The 24,862-nt window shown below is 44.1% G+C and overlaps 1 protein-coding gene across 1 annotated transcript in view; it reads left to right on the top strand.

Moving 5' to 3' along the window:
* The window catches only part of PLPP3 (phospholipid phosphatase 3), a 65,007-nt gene extending 40,573 nt beyond the window's left edge, over positions 1–24,434 (top strand). The window contains exons 3-6 of the mRNA XM_065409626.1: positions 2,583–2,863; positions 3,782–3,839; positions 16,210–16,386; positions 24,309–24,434. Coding sequence (XP_065265698.1) covers positions 2,583–2,863; positions 3,782–3,839; positions 16,210–16,386; positions 24,309–24,434 — 642 coding nt within the window. The remainder of the gene's footprint in view (positions 1–2,582; positions 2,864–3,781; positions 3,840–16,209; positions 16,387–24,308) is intronic.
* Positions 24,435–24,862: the final 428 nt, after the last annotated feature.

The following is a 24,862-nucleotide window of genomic DNA, read 5'->3' as shown; positions in this document are numbered from 1 at the left end:
ATGACTCTGGAACAGGTCAGCTGCAAGACCAGACAACCTCAGTCAAGCCCATAGGGAGCTCGATACTAATATTCTTTTGTTAAATGTGACTGTGGTTTGTAAACCCTCCATGGCAGGTCAATGGCCCCGATGTCTTTCTCCAAGAAGTATGGAAGTATAAGTGCCTGCTTGCAGCATTTGGGGTTTTTTTTTTACTTCCCTTTGATAAAGGCTGCATAGCTATTATTTCAGTTACTTTAGGTCAACCTTTGTTTTTCAAGCCCTGGTACTCAGAGTTCAAACCATGATACAGTTTCATCTCCTCTTAGTCTAATTGCAATACTTCTCCAGTTTATTAGTTTCCAAAAGTTGTGCCAAGTTTTTAAAAAGATAGGTAGGGGAGAGTTCTCTTCTGCATGGAGTTGGCTGGCTGCCATGCTGTGAAGAATATTGCTAGCTGTTTCAGAAAGGGATTAGCATGAAGGCATTTTTCCTGACAGTTAAATTTACATATCACAATGCTGCTGACTGGAACAGAAAGGGGAGTGAGGGAGAAAAAAAAACACCTCATTTTATTACTCAGGTATAAAAACATTGAAAGTAATGAATAAAATCCTCAAGCTGTAAATCTGGAGCTCAAAAACTAGGTGTGTAACGTGACAGAACAATTTAAGCTTTTGCCTCTTTTGGAGAGGTGAGACATTTAGACTTCATTTCATGGCCTGATTTTCATTAAATTGCCTTTTAAGAGTTAGGATTACAAGAAGCCAGGTCCTCAGGTTCATAACTATGATTTATCATAACATTGTGAAATCCACAACACTCCCCCACTTCGTGGCACAAGAAATACATAATTTGCTGCTTAATAACTACAAGGACCACTGGAATTCCCAGGAAAGTCCTGTGTTTATAGAAGCTTTGTATGATTTAAATTGGGTCTGGCCACTGCAAATTTTGGGCCAGATTCTAAATACTTTGAGGATCTAAGAATCTGATTCTTTGTGTTCATTTTTTTAAAGCTATGAAAAATAATAAAAAAACAACAGCCCACCTCTGAAATGTTAGATTTTTTTTTCTATATGGAATTTAATATAGTAACCTTGCTCCTCAAGGAACCTTGATTCTTTTGTCTCTCTGATTAGCTTTTAGTTGAATTCTGATCTCAGTTACACGGTATAAATCTGGAGGAGCTGGAGCATTTGAAGTCAATGCTGTTATTCCGGCTTTACACCAACGTACGCGAGAGCAGATTTTGATCCAATGACTAGCTTGGCCTTAGAATTTTTCCTTACGTTGAAAAAAAAAATGTTGGTCTTGATTTCGGGAAAGTATAAAGAAAAATGGGAAATTTAGGATGTGTCGGAGAAGAGAATTCCAAATGGTGAGATCCTGCAGGTGGCGGAACGCTCTCCCACTTGACATGGTGGAAGCCCCATTACTTGAGCTATTCAGAACAAGAAAAAGCAAAGCATTGTAAATTATACAAAATATAATTAGGGAACAATTTGCACTAGGATGGAGAAGAACAGAACACCTAGCAGGTGTTTTTTGTCTCTGATATCTATGATTGCATGAACATCATCTGGTTACAAAGGTTTCTCTGGAACTTAAGGGATCTCAAGTTCAGCTTCATCCATGTGTGAAGAAAACAAAATGGCTGGAGATTTCTGAAAAGGAGTGTACTGATATACTGGTCTTTTATTTACCTTCCTGTTGTGGGTGGGCTACCTGCTTTATGCATCAACAACATAGTGACAACACAGCAGAAAGGTGAAAATGCTGTAATCCACTGTGGTTTTGTTATATTAAGAACAGTGGCATTCCTAGGGCTCTCTCTCTCTCTCTTGCTCAGCCGACTGATTCAGGCCAAGTGAGCACTTCTTAGGAAGTATTCGCCTTTTGGAATCATTTGCTGTTGATTTGGGCCACAACTGCACTGTGTATCTTGCGACGTCCATGAAGCAAGTGTCCAATCGCTGATATGGTGATACCAAATCTTTTTAGGTCTGGCTGACTGCTTTTGTTGACACAGTAATATGGGATAGCTAGAATCTACAAAAAAAAGAGGTTAGACCAGTTTCTTCATGTCTCTGGGCATGTCACTGTTACCTGCAGGCTAACAGGGGGGGGGGGAAGAGAGAGACTGGTAAGTGCCATTTTATGGTGCTCCAGCCAATAAACAAAAGCATTTTTTTTAACCCTGTGTTGCATTCTGAGGTAGAATCGTGAGTCTGAGATATAATGGCATCTAATAGCTTTCAGATGGGCAAGTTGTTCTTGGAATTCCATCAATATTTATTTAACTTGAGTCTGCTTCTAAGACAGGATTTGCAGATAAATATGTATCGTTCAGAAACATGCTTGCCTTCTGTCTGAAACAAAAATTCTCTCACTAAGAAGTGTTAATATGCATCTGGCCTTAAGCCTACAGTAATTAATGGGGCTCTGAAAGACTTGAATGCAGGACCCTGTAGTTTATTTCTTAACAAATGCTCATTTATTCTGAGATCTTATTATCTTGTGTGGTTGCACATTTACCTCATGTGACCTCTTAATGCAAAATGTGTTTTTTATTTATATATTTTTTTAAATTCCTCCCTCAGATCATAACAGGGGAGTTCTACCGGATTCACTACTTAAAGGAGAAGTCTCGGTCCTTCATCCAGAATCCATATGTGGCGGCTCTCTACAAACAAGTGGGCTGTTTTGCCTTTGGCTGTGCCATCAGCCAGTCCTTCACAGACATTGCCAAAGTGTCCGTCGGACGCTTGCGACCTCATTTCCTGGACGTTTGTAATCCAGACTTTTCAGTAATCGACTGCTCTAAAGGCTACATTCAAAACTACACCTGTAGGGGAAATGACAGCAGAGTCCAGGAAGCCAGGTGAGAGGCATTTCCTTGACAATATAGGAGGGAAAACTGTTGTTTCTGCCAAAATGGTGTCCCACAAAATACTCCTCAGGTCCCTTCTGCCAGCAATGGATCATTTGAAAACTTCCTTCTCTGGAAAGACTGTCATGGAGCTACTACTATTGACTGGCAATTTTCCTAAGGAGTTATTGAACTCTGCTGAATAATACCTCTCCTTCCTTCTATTAACTCCCACACCATTGTTTTATGAATGCTTGCTCAATGTGGGAATTTACCATAAGAGCTGACATCACAGTTAAGTGGTTTGGATCTACACGGCAAAGCAGCCCTTCCTTTGTGTAAAGACAGCAAACAGTGCCAGGAACTCTTTTTCAAAGTCTTTTTTGTGTCGTGTTCATTGGATATTTAATTTTGATTTTTGGGGGGAGGGTGAACTTTACAAGTTATACTTAATGCACCTGGATTGGTGTTTACCTTTATTTCTATAGAAATTCCCAGATATTTGGGGCTAGTTTGTAAGTTATCAGTCTGCTGAGTATATAACAGTTCATAGCCATGCTGCCCCAAAAGCAGACCAGGAAGGGAACTGCAATCCCATGATTCTCCACCTATTGATCCATAGAGGAAATAATTTGCTACTGGTCTTCTTGTCATGTTGCCATGCTCAGCTGCATTGGCTGGAGTGTCAGGATGGGGGTGGAGCCAATGCTCAATACATACCCTGCTCATCCACTCACTCTCTACCCTGCTGGGTATGGGGGGAGCAGCAGCCCCAGAGAAGTTGCTTCCCCATCCACAATGCCAGGTAGCCCATACTGAAAAAATAAGGGTGTACCTTACATCTCTTAATTCCCCTGTTGTAAGATTATTCATAGGCAGGTTCAATCTAATATTTCAATGGCTGGTTCATACATGTTCTCTGTCTTACAGGAAATCCTTCTTCTCTGGTCATGCCTCCTTCTCGCTCTATACCATGCTTTATTTGGTGGTGAGTACCCTTAATTTTTTGAGAGCCAAACCTGTTTCCACACCGCAGCATCCCCACATGGGACGCTCACCCCCACTTGTAGCAATTTGGCAGCTGATTACATTGCTCTGACTACATCAGAAGACTGCAGGGACTGAATAAACAACTGCCATTAAAAACTCAAAAATACTTGAACTTTTTAGCATTGTTTGGTCTTGTGACTCCTGAAATTTCTATCCGGTTACACAGACCTTGGCTGCACCAGGACTGTTACCAAGTCTCCAGATCAATCCTGCATTCCTTGCTCAAACTCTCACTGAAGTCAACAAGAGTTTGGGGTGAGCCAAATAAGGAAGCTGCATCGCCTAAGATCAATGCACCGGGGCTTTATTTAGGGTTATATTAGGCAGCTTGCACTGGTCTCTGCCCTTGATGAATATATAAGCCTAACTGGCTGCCCCTATAGGTTAAAGTCTGGTTTCCATGTCACATTTGGGGCCAAATCTGAAAGCAAAGCAGGTGAACTGGCCTCCCCCACACAGCCTGATCCAAAACTGTGGGCGGGTCTGTTTTTCTTTGTCAATGAAAAATGGTTCTGCCCTTCCTCTACTCTGCCCTTGAATAGAGCAGTGTGCCAAGGTGCTTCCTGCCTGTAGCTGCTGGAGGCATGCTTGATAGCACTCATGAAACAACCCAGCACAGGTCAATTATGGGTGGAACTACAGTAAACTTTTTTGGAAAGGGGATTTGGACAGTGATTTGTGCAAAAAATAATTAGGAAAAAGGTTTTTGGATACTTTCAAAGATTTGCAGCCCCCATATCTCCTGTAACCTTAGATTGGAAACCGAAGAAACAGCCCTGTACTTATGAAAACATTAAACATGAACTTTTATTTATCCACGAGCTGCACTTCCCCACCTCCTCTTTACTTTGCCATCTGAAAAGATAAATTACCACTGCTCTCTCCTGGTTTTTTACTCCCCTCCCCGAGGCTGGAAGCAGTTTCTGTAATTTAATTACTGGGGTTTTAGACAGTTGGGGGGGTTCCATTCATTGATTTCCTCATTTTCTTTTTTCTTTTCTTGAAACATTTCAAATTTATTCTGGAAACATTCACGCCATTTCCTCTCAGCAACGTTAAAACAACGTTGTCAGTGAACGGCTGGGGATATGTGATGTGAAAGGAATTGGACATTTCCCACCCCACCCTACCCTCCAAACAAAATTGGGTTGAATGTTGTGTTTGTGTGTGTAAAAGAAAGAGAGACCCAGGGTTGTGGCAACAGTTCTGCACTACAGGTTTCTGAATGACTGTTTTGTTTTACCCATCAACAAAAATCACTACTTCAGTTTTCCATGAAACAGTAACTCCCCCCTGACCCCAGCATGCTGTCAGCGAGTGATCTCTATTTATATACCCTTAGGTGCAGCAGCTTTAATTAAAGTTAACAGGTTAAAAGTTCCTTTGCCGTGTCAGGAGGGGAGGGGAATCATTCATAGTGCCAAAGCCAACGCAGTGATGTTTCACAGAAATCTAAGCCCTTAATGGCTGATTTGCAAAACTTTCCAAACTGAGCTTGGAGCCATTGCTTGCCATGAGTATTAAATAAGGTTCTGCGTGCAGTCAAGTAGGTCATCTCTAAGAGGCTTTCAGGCTTGGCTTCAGGAAGCAATGAGGACCGGCGGCTTTAATTAAACAGGTGGCTGGGTCTGTCAGAACAATAAGCGAGACTGGTGCTGTCTTTCTGTGTTTGATCCCGTTGTTTGCTAGATTCTGCCACCACCCTTTCAAGGCCTCTGCTGATCCTGATACCACAAAGGAGTGGCTCGCACTCTTAAATCATAAGGATTCTGTTCTGCTGCTTCCTTTATTAAAATACGTGGGGACAAATCTTGAAGTGCTGACTCAGGCAAATCCGCTCCACCCCCTTTGCGAGATGTGCCCGGTGTCTTCAACAACAGTAAGGGATGCAGGTCAGCATCTCTCAGGATTTTTGCCCAACTGGCTTCAATGGAAGTTGACTAAAGACCTCTGAGTTTCTCTCTCCTATGTTAAAAGCACTGGGCGGGTTTTATTCTCACAAACTTTGCCAGGTTTTTTCTGCAAGGCTAGCAGTTACACAGCACGTTAGAAACAAAACAGCACACTGGCAGTTCAGATATGCAGGATGGGCCTGACCATATAAATGCTCCGTGCACTTGGTTCCCTGCAAAGGCCAGAGCCAGGCAGGCCTGGAGATGGCATCTTGCATGAGATGCTGCCACGGGACATTAGGAACAATGCTTTTTTTTTTTCACCTCTTTGCCCCAGTGCCTGCCATATATTTTTCTCTGTGCTCCACAGTAGGTTACCATGTGGCTTTTAACGGCTGCCCTGTATTTGGGGTAGCGCATAGCTGAATAGTCACGGCCCATGAGCCTTCTGCTAGGCTCCTCCAGAGGGGAAGCATGCTCATCTGAATCGACTGAGAAGTGCATTGTGGGACAGGGCCTCGGTTGCAGCTGTTAGCAGGCAGCAGTGATATATCAGAGAGAGAGAGAGAGAGATTGCGGCCATGGCACACACCAACAGTAATCAAGCTCTGATTTCTCTTCCCTGTCCCTGCCCTTCCCATCGTCCTCATATGGAAGCACTTCAGTTATCAGCGCTCTGCAGCGTCTGCCTCTCCCCCCCAACCCACTAGAGACTGAAAACAAAACATTGTGGAAACCGGCTTTTGACCGGTACAGCTTATGTCCTCCAAGACTGCAGTCTGGAAGGCACCGACCTCTGCTCCTCGGCTGGGATATAACAAACTGACCCGTGACACTGGATTGGTTCCATTTATCCCTCTGGATGGAGGATTACTGGCCCAGAATTTCCAGAGGTTTTAAGGCTCGAAAGACTAAGCTAGGATTGGTAGTATGCACAGTCAGGCTATCTGTTCAATTGTGCTCATAGAGCTGGGGCAAAAATTACGCTAATGGGTTTGATGGAAATTGAAGAGGGGGAGAAAAAAGAAACAAACAGACTATACACAACTATGTCTCTATGTCTGATGTCAGGAAGTCTCCTTGTCCAGTAGTGGCCTCCTCTTTGTCATTCCACACCTCCCTGCCACTCTGTGCGAGAGTCTTCTCCTTTGTGTTTTCTGACACCAAAAACATAATGAAAATGTACCGCCCCGGCACAAAATCCATTGTACTGAAAGCTGATAATGATATTGTATTAGCAGGTGTTAAAAAACCCTCTCTCTTTCCCAGTTGATTGGGTGAGAGAAGCTTCGTAAGACTGGTTTGAAACACAGATAAATCACGGCAAAGCACTATTTTTCCATGCTTCTAACAGTAAGTTTGATGGACCCAATCAAGGAATCATCTTGATATAAACAAATTGTTTGCTCTCTGATTCCTGAGAAGCTGCTTAGCAAAAGTTTGACTGCTGAGGGCTTGTGTGATGGAGGGCTTGGCAGGGGCCTGTGGAACAGGGAACTGGCTGCATTTTTTCAGGCATCTCCTGCAGATTGGGGGTCATTAGTCACCAAGTCCTTTTTTAAAGACATGCTTGGACAGATTTATGGGGGCTTAGTGAACAATGCAGAACACTCATTCAGCCGTGAATCTCACCCTCAGCAAGTATCTCATTCTTAAATGATCAGCCCCAGGAAACCATTGAGATGTTGTGTTTGTGAGTGGGTGGGTATCTAAAATAATTCACTGATGTGCAAAATCCTCAATAAAAATATCGTTCATGCAAACCTTCCTTTTCAACAGGTCTGTGCCATTCATTGGCCAGCTCTTTGGCCATGAGAGCCTAGATGGAGACCTCAAACTCACTAGGAAATATGTACTTGTGTGGGGAAACACTACCAAAAACTGTCAGACAGCTTTAGAAAATGTGCACATTTTGTGGTGTCCAACTATGGGGTGGATTTAGCATTCCTGCAGGGTGCCTGACCAATAGCCCCAGCCTGTCATTTATCCACAGAAATGATCCAGAGTAGAAATAGCAGTGCAAGATTCCCCCACAGTGCCCAACCCATGTGCTCCAACTTTGACCTGGAGAGTTTAGCCCTGGGGATGAGAAGATGGGACGGTCCTTGGCTTCCCTGGTGATGCTGTCAACTAGTGTAAATTGTAGTGGCTTCCCCCCCCCCCTTTTTTTCCCCCAGTGAGAACATTTATCCACTAGGAACTGGACTGATAAAATATCCAAACGAGGCCAAGAGTTTTGTTACTATTTGCCCCCATTAGTGAAATAGGAATAAATACTAAGTACCAGAGGGGATTCTATATTCCAAATCCTTGTGGAAGTGTTTCCAGGAAGACATTTAATACACACAAAAAGCGCTTGGGGCTCAATTTGAAACACAGATTCAGGGCTACATTTTGTGTCATTTTCTTGTCATCAAAAACTTGCAATTAACGTCACGTGCTTTGTATAACAATTTACAAAGGAAATGACTGTCTGGTAATCCTGTTTGTACTAATTTTTCTTGCCCTGTTACCAGTTGGCTAAGTAGAACCATAACGCTTATTGTAATTTTTATAGTGCGATGAGTGAAGAGGAGCTATACAATTTGGTTTGGAAATGGCCGAGAAAGTTTGAATGTATTTGTGTGCACACTAAGGGAGTGTCTTTACTAGGGGGGAAAAAAGAGGTGTTCTTCACTCAAGATAAAACCATACTGAAGACAAAGTGGTCTGTAGTTTTCACAGGAGTTAGCAGGTCAAGTTAAAGACTCCAGGGAAGCTGGCGGGTTTATCTCAACCTGCTAACATGAAAACTACAAACTGCCTGATCTGCAATAGGATTTACTTCCTGGTAGTTAACTTGAGTTAGGAATACACCTTTTTTTCTCCCCCGAGAGAAGCCAAGGCGGAAGGTCAGATAAGGCCCATAAGGATGTTGAACTATGAGGATGCAGATGGCCTGTACAATAGGATTTTTCAGCCCATGTGGATCATAGAGCTAAGCACAGTGGGGAAGAAGGGGGAAGCCGGTGGATTCTAGGGCGGTCATTAACCTGAAGTAACATCTTTGGACTAGCTACGTTGATGCCCTAACGCCCTGGCTCTGGGCTGAAGGGAGATTTCTATTCCTCAAGCCCTGCAGAAAGCTTTAGCTTTGTGCTGGGAACCAGTTCTTTTCTCTGTTCTCTGAAAGCAAGAATAGCAGAGAATTTCCCCCCACCTGTCAGTGAGCATAATTAAAGAGAAACATCAGTTATTAGCCTGCAATTCAATGCCGCCTGGTGACAGAATCTTCCTAATAACCTCACAACTATCTGAATTCTTTTGTATTCCAGGGATCCTCATTCCCTCATGAGAACTGAGATGCCAGCAGTTATGCCTTAGATTAACTGACTGATTGCAATCCTTTAGCATTGTTCTTTGCTTGTGGCTTAGTAGGAAGAGCTGGGTCATGGAATACTCTCTCTGGTCCAAGAATGGTGTGAGTTTAGTAGCATGCAGATGCAAGCTCAGGGGGCGAGCTGGAGTCATAGAATCATAGAATATCAGGGTTGGAAGGGACTGCAGGAGGTCCAACCCCCTGCTCAAAGCAGGACCAATCCCCAACTAAATCATCCCAGCCAGGGCTTTGTCAAGCCGGGCCTTAAAAAACTCTAAGGAAGGAGATTCCACCACCTCCCTAGGTAACCCATTCCAGTACTTCATCACCCTCCTAGTGAACAAGTTTTTCCTAATATCCAACCTAAACCTCCCCCACTGCAACTTGAGACCATTACTCCTTGTTCTGTCATCTGCTACCACTGAGAACAGTCTAGATCCATCCTCTTTGGAACCACCCCCTTTCAGGTAGTTGAAAGCAGCTATCAAATCCCCCCTCATTCTTCTCTTCTGCAGACTAAATAATCCCAGTTCCCTCAGCCTCTCCTCATAAATCACATGCTCCGGCCTCCTAATCATTTTTGTTGCCCTCCGCTGGACTCTTTCCAATTTTTCCACATCCTTTTTGTAGTGTGGGACCCCAAACTGGACACAGTACTCCAGATGAGGCCTCACCAATGCTGAATAGAGGGGAATGATCACGTCCCTCGATCTGCTGACAATGCCCCTACTTATACAGCCCAAAATGCCATTAGCCTTCTTGGCAACAAGGGAACACTGTTGACTCATATCCAGCTTCTCGTCCACTGTAACCCCTAGGTCCTTTTCTGCAGAACTGCTGCCTAGACATTCGGTCCCTAGTCTGTAGCAGTGCATGGGATTCTTCCATCCTAAGTGCAGGACTCTGCACTTGTCCTTGTTGAACCTCATCAGATTTCTTTTGGCCCAATCCTCTAATTTGTCTAGGTCCCTCTGTATCCTATCCCTACCCTCCAGTGTATCTACCAGTTTAGTGTCATCTGCAAACTTGATGAGGGTGCAATCCATGCCATCCTCCAGATCGTTAATGAAGATATTGAACAAAACCGGCCCCAGGACTGACCCTTGGGGCACCCTGCTTGATACCGGCTGCCAGCTAGACATGGAGCCATTGATCACTACCCGCTGAGCCCGACGATCTAGCCAGCTTTCTATCCACCTTATAGTCCATTCATCCAGCCGATCCTTCTTTAACTTGCTGGCAAGAGTCATTTAAGAAAAACAAGTGCTTGGTTCAAGTCCTACTTAGCTGATAATTTTGGGGTTTCGATGGGATCAGGGCCAAAATGTGACCCCTAGGTAACCATCTGCAATTAAATTTCAGATTACACAGTCGACAAAAGGAAGAAAATGCAAATGTGCTTTTGCTCCTATGTGCTTGTGCTTGCAAATGTGCTTGTGCTCCTAATCCTGCAGTTCACAATCAGTCAGCTAACTGCATCCAGGCAGGCTAGTGGACTTTGCCAGGGATGAATTTGGCTTAGAGAGTTTTGCCCATATAAGAATTCCAGGATTTGTGCCCTCTTCAAAGGGCGGGGGTGTGGGTGGGTTGGGGTGGGGGGGGAAGAGGTTTACATGGAAGATAACTTCAGGTCAAGTGTAAAGAGTCCAGTCAGGGAAACATGATAAGGCCCTGCCAATGCTCGGAGCGAAATCTTAGGAAAGAAAATGACAAATTTCCTAGATCTGGCTGAATGCAGCCATGTGATATGGATGGGGTGAGGGGGAGTTCTGTTTGACAGCCCAGGGACGGCGCAACCCATTAGGCGACCTAGGCGGTCGCCTATGGCGCTACAGTTTGGAGGGCGGCAACCGCGGCGGTATTTCGGCGGCGGGACCTTCCGCCCCCTCTGTGGGGGGCGGCATTTCCGGGTGGGACCTTCCCCCGCCTAGGGCGGCAGAAAAGCTGGCGGCGCTCCTGTGACAGCCAAGTTACTTGCTCAGCACCTTCTTCAGTAAACGACTCCAAAGTATAAAGATTAAGAGTATATATTCTTCTCTCCCTGCCTGCTCCTGACTTGTAATCCTGCAGATGGACACAAACTGTTGTCTTGTTCTGTTTGCTTAGGCTCACTTGCTGACCACAGTCTGCTCTCCCTGACATCAGTGGAAGTTCCCTGGCAGGAGGAAAGCTATGTATTGCTCCTAAAGCCATGTGTTCTGTGGTAACTTCTCCTCTGCCAGCACTTCTAACAATGGATAGGCTCTCTAAATAGCTACTACTACATATTATTGCAGGTCACTTCATCCTTCCTTCCCTCTTGCGTTTTGTCAGGCCTGCTCCTTTTAATCATTATATGTTACTTTCTTTTAATGCTACACAGTGGGCTGCAGTGGGAGTAACATATTTTACATTATTATCTTACCCCCAGCCAGGATCACCCATAAACTTCTCCTACATGGCAGCATTTACACATTTAGCAGAAGCCACTTGCAAATTCTTTACAGTGTGCTCTGAAAAAGATTAGCAGAGAAGCTGCTGGGGGTTTCCTGCCTTACATTATACTACTGATTTTTCTGTGCCAGGACATTCTGATGCTTTCTGTTTTTCCTTTAGCTTTCTGATTTTCTTTTCTTTTCTTCCCCTGTGATATGTATTTCACACACACACACACACACCAAGGGCTACAGTTTCAATATAGCCTCAGTTCAGCCTCCTAAATTCATGCCTGGAAATGTTATGTTTTAGGTACAATCTTCTATGTATTTATCCTCACTACCACCTGTGAGGTAGGGAAGTGCAATTATCCCCATTTCACATAGGCAGAACTGAGGCACGGAGAGGCTAAGTGACTTGCCCATGGTCACACAGGATGTCTGTGGCAGAGCAAAGAATTAAATCAGGGTCCCCCAAGTCCCAGGCTAGTGCTCTGATTTTTGGACTGTCCTCCCTATTGTACGTGCATGATTTTTGAATTTCCAAAATCAGAACATAAGACTGGCCATACTGGTCCAATCTAGCCCAATATCCTGTCTTCTGATAGTGGCCAATGCCAGGTGCCTCACAGGGAATGAACAGAACAGGCAATCATCAAGTGATCCATCACCTGTCCTCTACTCCCAGTTTTTGGCAAACTGAGTCTAGGGACAGTCAGAGCATGGGGTTGCATCATTGATCATCCTGGCTAATAGCCATTGATGGACCTATTGTCTATGAACGTATCTAGTTCTTTTTTGAACCCTGTTATATTTTTGGCCTTCACAACATCACCCAGGAACGAGTTCCACAGATTGACTGTGTGTTGTGTGTTGACGTGCATGCAATTTGGGCAGCTAGATGTCTTTAATTACCTAATACCAGGCATGCATTGCTTTTGTCCCATATTTACAGAAGGACATGTGCCAGTCTGAACTGTGTGCATGCAATGCCTGATGTGTGGCACAATTAAGACATTTGTTTTTGAAAAGGTGGGCACACAAACAGCTGGACGGGCACATTTTGAAGCCATTTTTTCTCATTTTACCCCCAAATGTCTTGAGTCTCTCACTGTTGAGCTTATGTTCTATTTAAATTCAATGTTCATTTTTAATTGGTCATTTTTAAATTAAATTCTTGCTTTCTCTACTCTGATTGAACTCTTGAGTCAAAGCCTTTGGGCTGCATTGAGGAGAGGACAGGGAAGTAATTCAAATCAGTATACAGAAGGGGATAGATGCATTACTGTTGCATATCAAACATTTGAAACCTCTTTCTTAAGGAATTGGAATGAACTCAGCATGAAGCTTTATGCATGACATTAGCTCTTGAGTTCTTCTAGCAAAGTGTAAAGTGTAATGCTGTATACAGGGTCCATGCTTGTAGCTGAATGAGGCAGAGGCTGCAAACTTGCATCTGAACATCAGTGGCAATGCAAATTTAGCTGACATCCCTCAGCTGCTTTAAAAACCACCACCCTTGCTCCCAAAATGTAGACTTTTAAAGGGACAGCACTGTCTCTGTATAACAACATCAAGAGTGCATTTGAACGATAACGGAGCAGATTGTGAGCCCCTTAAATCCTGTTCCACAGTATCTTATCTCCACAATTAGTTCCCACTGATTGATTTCTTAAGGAGTAAAGGACTACTCAATATGACCAAGGGTATCAGAATTTGGCCCAGAATGAGCACATAGATATTTGACATCCATTCAGAAGCCAGTTCACTGTTAATGAAACACATGGAACGTGCTGGTTCTGTGAATAAAGAAGTGCCCACTGTTAAATAGTTTTAAATTGCTATGTAGTGTTGCACTGTGCTATTAAACAGCTTCAGTCTTCCACTTCAGAGATGACTGCATTTTAGCAGTATCTGAAGTGCATGTACTTTGAGCAGTGCTTTTAAATCCTTCTGGATGAAAGATGCAGTGTGTTTCTAAAGCATTTTTATGATGAACTAATTCTTTCCCTAGCATACAAATTATTATTAAAAATACAAGTACAAATGTGTGGGAGTGAATTTACAGAGTCTGTGGAATACAGCAACATATATACTGGTAATGTGCTTTGGCCAACACTGAGGTGCTTTGGTACTGCTCTATTCAATCCTAATTGGCTGTCAATTTGGATAATTTGAAGCATCTGCTAGATTGGTGCAAATGTTTCTTCAGATCATTTTAACGTTATTCTGCGTACTTTTTCCAAAAGGGGCAAATAAAAGGTTTGTGAAACAGACCCAACCTATTAAACCATTTACCACGGCTTTCCAGGTTTGCCTTTGCACAGCGTTTCTGTGTTTTGGGGGATGCTATGGAAATATCCCTGGGCTTGATTCTCATTTACACAAAGGCCACGTTACACCATTCTGTCAGCAGAGCAGCTGGCCTAGAAACCTTACTCAATCACCATTTTTTTCCACGTGGCTACTGGCTATATTTTCTATTTCATTGGTAAGGACGGCAGAGCTGTGCAGGGTGTTTAGCTGGGCTACAATTCTAGACATTGGGGGAGGGGGTGTATTCTGTCTAATGAAGAAGCTGCTGCTCCTGTCTCCTCCCCAGGTACCCACACACCCCAGACAGTGCTATGACTTCCTGACCTACATCCGTTCCACATCTCCCCCATCCAGCCCTCCCCACCCCCGTCTCCACTTCCTCCCTCATGCACAGGAAGGGAGCACTTTCTGGGAGGGCACTACTCCTCTTGGCTCTGCCTTGGGGGGGTGATCGGCCTCAGGCAACTTTGATTTGTGGACAGAAGGTTCCAATTTTCCTGTCCTCTCTTCCCGTTTGGTTTCCCCAGTTCCCACAGGAACCTGGGAAATAGGTTGTGCCCACCGTTTGCAACGGAAAAAAGCTCAAGATAACTGTAAGGGGGACAATACCCATTTGACGTCACTTCAACTTCTTCACTTAAGGTCAAGTCCTTTTGTTTCCCCTTGTAAGTAAAAGTAACATTACCACCTTCCCCCCCCCACACACACACACCCCTCTCTATATTTTGAGTAACACAAAGGCACTGCAGAATTCTGTATGCTGAAGGATCAGAGCTTAAGCTGGTAGAGAGTCTTTCCTGATGTGAGTAGCCCCAACATAAGGTCTGCTTGTGTGAGTAGTGAGTGAACCCCACTGTAACACGTCAGTTATTCTGGAGCAGGGCTGGCTCTTTGTAGGTCCATTAATAATTATCCTGTTTGCACAGACTGAAGGAGGTGGATATGTGCATTGTTACCACCAGCTTTTTCTTGCTGAAGAGTTCCTGCCTTTAGATAAGCAGCTTGCCTCCCTCTCAGATTAGCTTTTTATTGGTAAATATTGGTAAATGTCAAGTTCACGGTATCCACACAAACTGTCAAAAAATATTTCCATTGATGATCATAGAAATTGACAGATAGGCAAAGAAAGAAAGTGAGAACTTATCCGCGTTTGCTATAAGGATATTTGCTTTGTATAGTTTGACACGTGCTGTTGGCACTTTGTGTTCTGCACTGCCCTTAAGTAATTATTGTCTGACACCCCCACGCCCAATTTCCCACAGTTGTGAAAATATAAATGGATCATAGAAAAAGACGATTAAATCCCATAATTTTGCATAACTGAATATTTAAATAGATAAAATTGGAAAAAATGCTTTAAAATAAACATCGATGTGATCTGCTGAAATTATAAAAATAAAATAAAAATTGAATTCTGCCAAGCCTAATTCTGGGTCTGGCTAAATAGTGTTAATACGAACTCTCATTGCTCTGTTTGGCAAATGTTAGAGAATTGTTGTGTTTATCCTTTACCTTCAGCAGGCTTGTTAATGCAGAATGAACTGGAATTGAAAACGCTCAGTGGTGTGGACTGCTTTCTCGTAGGGTCCGTCTACACCAGGGGTTCTCAAACTGGGGGTTGGGACCCCTCGGGGGGTCATGAGCTGTCAGCCACCAACCCAGACCCCGCTTTGCCTCCAGCATTTATAATGCTGTTAAATATATAAAAAAGTGTTTTGAATTCATAAGGGGGTCGCACTCATAGGCTTGCTGTGTGAAAGGGGTCACCAGTACAAAAGTTTGAGAATCACTGGTCTACACAATGAGTGGCAGCCCGCAGCAGCCAGTCTCAGTGCCCGGCTCCACAGACTCAGGCTCGTGCTACGGTGCTAAAAATAGCTAGGTAGACTTTGCAGCTTGGGCTGGAGCTCGGGCTCTAAAGCCTAGGGTTTGGGGCTGGCTCACAGTCCAAGGTCCGGCCTGAGCCCCCAGAAATCCAGCTCCCCCTGCCTCTCACCACTGGATTAGAATCCCACCAGTTCTGCTGCCATGACGACTACCTCAGGCACCCGTCTCAGGGCAGCTTTTGTTAGCTGAACTAATTCATCTCCTTTAAAGAACCCTCCTCCCCTTCCGCCATAACACACGAAGGACCAAGTTCTGCCCTTAGATACATGCATGAAATTCCTGCTGTATCCAGTGGCAGCCAGCTGCATGCATCCGAGGGCAGAATGACGTTCCTCCGCTCCATTTCTACAGCTAGCCAGAGCATTTGTTCTACGTTGCTGTGCACACTGTGACCAAGGTGTAAAATTAATGCTCCCCTTTGTTTTTCTTTTCTCTCCTTAGTTATATCTGCAGGCCAGATTCACATGGAGAGGAGCCCGTCTGCTACGTCCTCTTCTGCAGTTTACCCTGATCATGATGGCATTTTACACAGGATTGTCCCGTGTGTCTGACCACAAGCATCACCCTACAGATGTGCTGGCAGGATTTGCACAAGGAGCCCTGGTGGCTTACTGCATAGTGAGTGGCATCTCTTACTATTGCACTAATGACAGGGCAATCCTGGTAACACTGGAGATGGTGATGGGCATAACCTGTGACAGAGGCTATTTACCATGTTAGGAAATCCAGCCACTTCAGGGCAGGTGGGGCTGTTGAGAGTTAACATGTACATGGTGGACTGCAGTGTGGAAGATGCCGTGTAAACCAAATGCCTCTCTAAAAATCTGTCTTCGCTGGGGGCATGGATGTTGCACAGAGCAGGTAGGGAGTGCTGTGAGACAGGAGGCAAAGAGGACTCAATCCTGCATCAGAGAACTGCTGCAATGCCACCTAGTTACTCCTGTGCAGCAACTGCTCTGAGGCTTAAGAGCAGAGAGCCTCATTAGCAGGAGGATGGCTGTTAAGCCCCTGTGTCCTCAGCTGTGCACGTTCTCCACCCCTGAGCCCTTGCAAATAAGGGAACGGGCACTGGGGGCACTTGACAATGCTTTGCAATGAGGACAACTACACGTAGTGTTTCCCCCTACTTCGCGCTAATGAGTAATGACATCAACAATGCACCGGCCAAGGATTTGCAGGATCAAAGTCCATATGTAAAATGTAGAGAGTCTCATCTGAAACCCTAGTTATGTAAAACCCATCTTAAGTGAAGCAGCTGAGTTGTGCTCTGCCCTATCAGCATTAGGGTCAGTATGTTCGCTGATTAGCAAGGATTCAATTATTAGTGGCCCTCTCCAATCCAAGCAAATTACCAGTGCAGCTCAGGGAGGCTAACATGCAAACAGTGGTGGCAGTTTTTCCTCAAAGGCTAAACACTCCTTTGTTGATGAAAGCTGTGTTGCTTTTCAAGGCTCTGCAGAGGATCTATACAGAATCAAAGATCCCAGAAGACTGTCTTGGAGGTGGGGAACATATATGTTCCCTTCAGAGTTAAACCAAAACAATTCCCTGCCTGGGAATGTGGATCTTGGGTTTGTTCTTTTGATTGCAGGTTTTTTGTTTTGTTTTTTATGTGGCAAAAAGGTTTATGAGAAAATGGTTTACAAAAGCCATGATTGCTTGTCTGTCACTGCCTGGCTTGTTCTCATGCAATTTACTTTCCAAAGAGTGACCTGATTGCACAGTCCTTTAACTCAAAGTGACACATGTAAACGTTTAATGTAGGCAGAATGGGAGGCGCCGGCTCCGTGTAATGACGTGATTGTTTTCAGTGTAGTTATCTTGTTTAGAAACAAAGGGACTGGGGACTAAAGTAATTATGTGGCTTTAGAAACTCCTAAAACCAAGTTTTCAAAAGGTTACACACTTTTTATTTTGCTTGATCTGAAAGTAAAGTAAACCTGGAGGCAAGGAATAAAGTTCCCTAGAGGTTTATTTGCAGGAGTGGAAAATAGGTTGTTTGTGCATTTTCCACGTATTGATAAAATGCTAAACATGAGCAACAACAACAACAAAAAGCTGCAATCTAGTTGTTTAAAAAATGATTAACCCCTTTGGGTATGGGAGTTGGGTTTTGCCATTGCCAAGTGCCCATGCACCATTATGGCTTAGTAATCCTAAATACCAGTGCCAAAGGGTTAATTGGTGGAAGTCTTCCACATAGACCACTACTATGTGTGACTTTCCTTCTTAAATTTGCCTCTTTTATGCATAGCAGGAGCAAAATCATTATGGTTCATATATATCTTTTGTTCAAATGTCACAGTTTTCCTCAAAGCCTTGGAAACCTTTTCATATCCTTAGCAGCCAAGTAAAGAAACAACACATCACTGTTGAAAGCTCTTGGGCAACCTTTGGAACAGTGAAGCAGTTTTTCTCAGTTCAGGTGCTTCATATCACGTCATGTGGCTTTGTCTAGGCCAGTGTTTCCCAAACTTGGGACGCCGCTTGTGTAAGGAAAGCCCCTGGCGGGCCCGGGCCGGTTTGTTTACCTGCCCCGTCCGCAGGTCCGGCCGATCGCGGCTCCCACTGGCTGCGGTTCGCTGCTGCAGGCTAATGCGGGCTGTGGGAAGCGGCGGCCAGTACATCCCTCGGCCCGCGCCACTTCCAGCAGCCCCCATTGGCCTGGAGCAGCGAACCGCGGCCAGGGGGAGCTGCGATCGGCCGGATCTGTGGACAGGGCAGGTAAACAAACCGGCCTGGCCTGCCAGGGTCTTTCCGTACACAAGCGGCGTCCCAAATTTGGGAAACACTGGTCTAGGCATTAACTGTGTATGTAGTCAGACTGTTTTTTTGTGTGTGCATTTCCTAATCCACATAACCTTTTTGTCACTTTTTTAAAGCTTTGTCACAGGTGGGGGGGGAAAGAATATGCACAACAACACAATAAAAGGATGAAACATGAGACTGAGCTAAGTAGTGGCTTCTGAAAGACAATAAGGGTCCAGATGCTAGGGACAGACATTCGTACATTTCCTGTCTAGTGACAAGTTGCAAATCTGGTGGTCTCCTCCCTGACCCTTTAACAGATGGCAAATTGTAGTGGGCCAGGAGGAGGGTGAGAATGTTGCTCCCATAGGCTGACTTTCCTGTGACGAAATAAATCAACATAGGAAGCAGCTGCCTGGTTATTTCACAAACAGGCCTGGTCTTTCCCTTCTAGCTCAGGGCACACCCACTCTACTCACTGCTCTTTTGTATGCCTCCATTCTTAGCCCGGATGTGGAGAGGGCACTGGTCATTCATTGCCCTGTTCCTACTGCCTGGAAAAGATACAAGGGGTTTCCAATGGGATTCAGACCCAAACCCCTGTCGCATATTTGTCCAGGTGCAAACAACAGCTAAAATGTTCTTGGATTCCTGAACTCACTCATTTAAAAAATGAAGACCAGGGTTAGTATTTGCCCAATATGGGCCTACATTTCTTTTCTTCTTTTTGGGGAGATGGTGGGAGGCTCCCTTAACAGTAAGGGCCACAGGCTCTAAAAAGCTGCTAGGCTGCTGCCACTGTAAGCTACTCCAGGGTTCCCTGCAGCTGGAATCAGGGCAGTGGTGTAGGAATGAGCAACCTTCTCACCTCCTGCCAAATTAAATTGTCAGCATGTCAGAGGAACGGCTCGCATGAGTAAAGGATCAAGGATCAGGCTCTCTTTAAGTCCTACCTTAGACCTTCTCTTGTAAGCAGTAGGCTTTTGTTTTCCCATTCCATCCTATGCCTAGGTCAGACTCACCCCAATAGATAGCCCTAGATCCTAGCAGTTTGCATGCCCCATCTACCACTATGTCCCAGAACAGCTCAGAGATCACAGGGTTGCATCCCTCCCACCACCCTGCAACTTCACAGTCAGCTCTCATTGGCTGGCTGCACGATTTCCCTGCACTCCCACGCCCAGCTCTTCACTTTCTCTTCCTCCCTCTCTTGCCCAGCTGCTAACTGCTTGTAGACTAGCAGTCTTCAAAGGCTGGCTGGCTGCCCTCCCCCCGCCCCTTGTCTATGCTAAGATGGGACAAGAAAAGCCCCGGTCATTGCATCAAGTGTAGAATTTGTTGTTTGTTAGGTTCACTCTCTGGGCTGGATGCTGTGCATTCCTTCATAAGCCACAGCACAGCTGCAGAGCCATTCCGTAGCCACAGCTGAAAACGTGAGGTTGCTGCAGTGTCCACAGTCCTAATGCATCGCATCGCATCGCATCCCCTCCTATGAAAGAGGAGTTAGGCCTGGGAGTAGGATATCCAGATGTCTGGATTTTATAGGGACAGTCCCGATATTTGGGGCTTTGTCTTATATAGGCGCCTATTACCCCCCACCCCCGTCCCGATTTTTCACACTGGCTGTCTGGTCACCCTACCTGGGAGCTCCCAACTCACTTCCTTATGCTCCCCACCAGATCCTAGCCCCACTCTCACTTCCACATCAACCTAATGACCCCTCCCCCCAGGATTCTGCTACACCTTTGCCAAACAGATTTCAGACCAGTTCTGAAAGCTGGAAACTCACTGGAACCAGTGAGGCCAGGGAAAGATTTGCCTTGAAATGAATTGCTAGTTAATATCAACCGTTACAAGTTATGTAGTTCTTTGGCTTGCCCTTTCCTGTTGAGCTAATCAGCTCTTCTCATAGAACAATAAACTCCTGCTTGTCAGGGAAACCTTTCTGGAGACGCACACTGAGTAATTTCTCCTTCACTTGGCTGGGGCTCTCTCTCTGTTACATTACTAACTGGTGAAGATGATAAAGCCAGGCTTGACCTTTGATTCACGGGGCATTCAAGGCCTCCGTGCTTAGCCACAGTTTTTTCACTCCCATCCCTACTACATTGTGTCAGAGCGGGGTGACTCAAAATCATTCTGAAGAACAGCCTTCCGCTGTGACTCAAGAACTGAGTCCCAGGCTGTTGATACTAAAAGGCCATTAAGTGCAGTAGTAATCATGCTGTAATTCTCCGTGGAAGCCAGTTGTGTGTTTCATCTCCAAGAGTTACCAAAGCTAAAAGTTGTAGCAGACGCATTTGTCCTTCCCGGCCTGAAATAACAAACGCAAGACATTTGTGTCAAGCACTTCCAGCTGATGAAACATTTTTACTTGGTTCCAAAGTGAAATAGGATGAGAATTTCCGAAAATCAAAATAGAAGTATAAGCAGACTAATACATATCACATAGTTTACATGAGTGGAAACATTTAAAGAGACAAGATACCTTTTGGTTTCAACTCTTAAAATCATATTAGTTTGTTTTACTATTGTGTATATGAGAATGGATGTCTTTAATATGATGAAAAGAAATGGGATTATTAAATGGAAATATAAGCTACTGACTTAGTTTGTATAGTACAATCCCAGTTCTCTGCTGTCAAATTTTCTTTATGGGTGGAGAGCACCTTCTACAGGAAGTGGAATAAATCCAAGTAAAAACTTTGCACATTTATTAGCTTTTTTTAGTGTTAAACAGTTCAAGCATTAGGAGGATTTAACACACTGTTTTGACCCTAAAAGATCATGTTTCAGGATTCTTGTAAGTGTGTACATAGCCTCAAGCCATGCTAGAGAGAAATACAGTTTAAAGGGGAATTAAAACCACGACCAAGTATTTGAATTAAACCCTCAAAAGCAATGAACTGCAGAGGAAAGGCTAAAAAACAACCAACCATAGGATGATACTCTATCCATAACTGACTCGTTTATAAAATAAGGCCACATTCAATATAATCTCCATCTGCCTCTTGCACGGAGCAACCGCCACCTACCTCCTCCCACCAATTGATTTGTCATAGATTTCTTGATGTAGAAGTTGGACACCTTTCTGATTGAATCCAATGGTAGCTGGCAGGCATGTGAGAGAAATGGCAACAGAATTACTCCAAAACAGCTGGTTTATTTTATTTTATTTTTTGAGTACTAACAACCAAAAAAAGAAAAATGTTTTACAGCAATGCATTCTCTCGTTGGGACATTCCAAGCATGACTTTTTTTTGTTTTTAAAAGGACTCCTCCAACCTTCTGTTTTTGTGGGTGCAATTTTACTCCCTCCATTTACTGTAGCACAAATGCTAGCATTTATTTGTCTAATCGGCAGATATGTGGGCACAGTTATTTAGCTAGACATCTGAATGTCCGCATTTTCACTCAAGGAAAAAATATTTTTTTAAATGTTGGGCCTCTTACGCTTTTCTGCTCCAGACAAATATTTATGGATAAGTAATAAAACTTGAAAAGTGAAGGATTCAGACTCCCAATTTCTCAGTTTTAGAAGTAGCAATAAATAGTCATTTCAGATCAGGCCAATTGTCCATCTAACCTGGTTTCCTGTCTCTGATAGTAGCTTAGAAAAGATGTTGAGGCGGAAAAGGAATACTCCTGCTGAATAGTGCATCTGGACAGCTATATGATGGGGACGGGAGTGAGAGGGAAATGCCTTCCTGTCTTCACCAATAAACCACCCCGAAGCATGCGGCTCAATAACCCTTGTATTTGGACTAGCTAATGTAATTGTGTAGTCTAGTGTTATTCATGTAAGCATGTTATCCCTTTTCCATTTGATTGTGTTAAATCCAGGGCACTTCCAAACACTGCAGTAGGAAGAGATACAAATACATTTATAATTTTAAGGCTGCCATCCTATAAGCGTGATAGGAATGTAGGACTTGCTATACCAGATCAGCTCACTAGTCCATCCAATCCAGTATCCTTTCTCCACCAGATGTTTTAGAAACCCCATAATGGACCATTAAAAAAGGATAACCTTTCCTTAAGGGAACCTTAACCCTACACCTGCCAATGTTTCGCTTATGCTCGGAACTAATAAGCTTCTATGGAAGGTTGTGGAATCCCCATCACTGGAGTTTTTTAAGAACAAGTTGGAGAAACACCTCTCAGGGATGGTCTAGGCATACTTGGTTCTGCCTCAGCAAAGGGGGCCGGACTTGATGACCTCTTGAGGTCCTTCCCAGCCCTGCATTGCTATGATTCTACAAACGTTAAAATACCAAGTATCATTCTCCCTATCACTTTGGCTGAAGTGAAATGCGATGCATTCTCTACGGACAGCTGTCAAATTTCAGTGTCAAAATAAGTTTCAGCTCAGCTGGCAAATTCTGATTCACAGACTTATCAAAAGTGGGGCTGTGAAGTAGCCTTGGTGCTTGTTGGCATGTGTGTTCACCAGTCACTGAAGTTTGGTTTTGTTTATATCAAACAAGATGAGTCCTCTCTGCATTTTGCTGTTTATGGAGAGTTACACTGACTGTTTTCCCTTCAGGCTTCAGATTTAAGTTTAGTAAGGGAGAAAGTGCAGCAGTCATGCTGGACTGATAAGGGTTAGGCCAAGGCTGCCAAGGAGGAAATGAAGGTTTCCTCCCAGCACTCTGTTTCTGCCTCCCTAAATTGTCAAATGCTGGCCTTTTCACATCCGGCAGCGCGGTTATGTCATTGGGTATGCAGGAATATCTCCTCCTTCTATTGGACTCTGACTGCTAGACGGGCATCCTGACTAAACTTCAATTTTGTAGCTCATGTGTCATGAGAAAGGGGGAAAGTAGAGTATATCAAGTGGCCCTGATTCATAGATAATTAGGGTTGAAAGGGACCTCAGGAGGTCATCTAGTCCAACCTGCTGGTCAAAGCAGGACCAATCCCCAAATGGCCCCCTCAAGGATTGAATTTACAACTCTGGGTTTAGCAGGCCAATGCTCAAACCACTGAGCTATCCCTCCCCACATTACAAATGGTGTTGTTTGTAGAGTAGTTTTAACTTTAGGGCTTTTAACTGCCCCTCAGATCATTTTAATCAGTGGGGCTATTTGTGTGAGTCAGGCAAGCAGGATTAAAACTTTTTTTGGGGGGGGGGGGTTCTTTGAGCCTAGTATATTGATCGTCATTATTATTATTATTATTATTTATTTGTATTACTGTAGTGCCTAGGAGGCATATACCTGAACTAGGACTCTATTGTCCTAGGTGCTGTACAAACAGAACAAAAAGATAGTCCCTGCCCCAAGGAACTCTCTTGATTTCTGGGCTTTCAAGCCTATGCTGTGGAGTTGTGTGTTATCAATCTATTTATAGCAAATAAATGCAATCATTTATTAATGCCCACCACAGTTCATACTGAGCCATTATCATGTAACCTCCCCAAACCCTATGTGGCTTGTAGTCAAGTATTGTACATGCCTATGCCACAGCTAGGAAAACAGCCATACAGAGGCTAAGGGCCCAATCTTACAAAATGCTAAGTACTCCCATTGCCCCAGTGGGAGTGGAGGATGCTCAGCACCTTCTGAGACCAGACCCTGAGTCTAAAGACACACGGTGAGGTGGTTTCAAAGCTGGGATTCGGGCTCAGGAATTCCTAGGTCCCAGTCCTGTAGTCAGTCAGACAAACAAACAGAGAATTTGGTTACAGTAAAATAGAACATGAAAACTCTCTCATTGATAATCTATCAAATAGTGTTTGAGGAAAAACTTCTTCAAATATGACTCCGTTGATTTTTAAATTCTATTTACAGGTGTTTTATGTGTCAGACCTCTTCAAACCCAAGATGAGGACCTCCCTGCCTCCTCCTCCAATCCGGAAAGATATCCTTTCACCTGTGGACATCATTGAACGGAACAATCACCACAATATGGTGTAGACCTTTGAAACCCTCCTCCCTCCACAATCCTCCCCCGCCCCCTTTTTTTTTTTGCAAAAATGACTGCTGACAGCAACTACCTGCTGCTCTCAAATCTCATCAGACAGTAGAATGTAGGGAGAGACTTTCTTGCCCGACTAATAAGGTCTTACTCTCTGGCCTTTTCACTTGCAACATTTGCATGAAATGGGTATTGTTCAACTAAGTCAAAAGCAACAATGAGTAAAACAAACAAACAAACAGCGATGCCGGAATTCTGGGTGTGCAATTGGTTGAGTGTTCATGTTGTAGTGAACCCAAATTGTTCATGGCATAATGAACACTAAACGATTATGTAAAGCCGGCCATCTTAGCTTTTACTAGGAAGATTTCCAATGCCTGTAAGAAAAACTCACAACTAAATTATATAGCACTATATACAAGAAACA

This window comes from Emys orbicularis, chromosome 8, assembly GCF_028017835.1.
Source record: "Emys orbicularis isolate rEmyOrb1 chromosome 8, rEmyOrb1.hap1, whole genome shotgun sequence".
Taxonomy (NCBI): Eukaryota; Metazoa; Chordata; order Testudines; family Emydidae; genus Emys; species Emys orbicularis.
The sequence above is the reverse complement of the archived record's forward strand: the minus strand, read 5'-3'. Positions and strand labels throughout refer to the sequence as shown.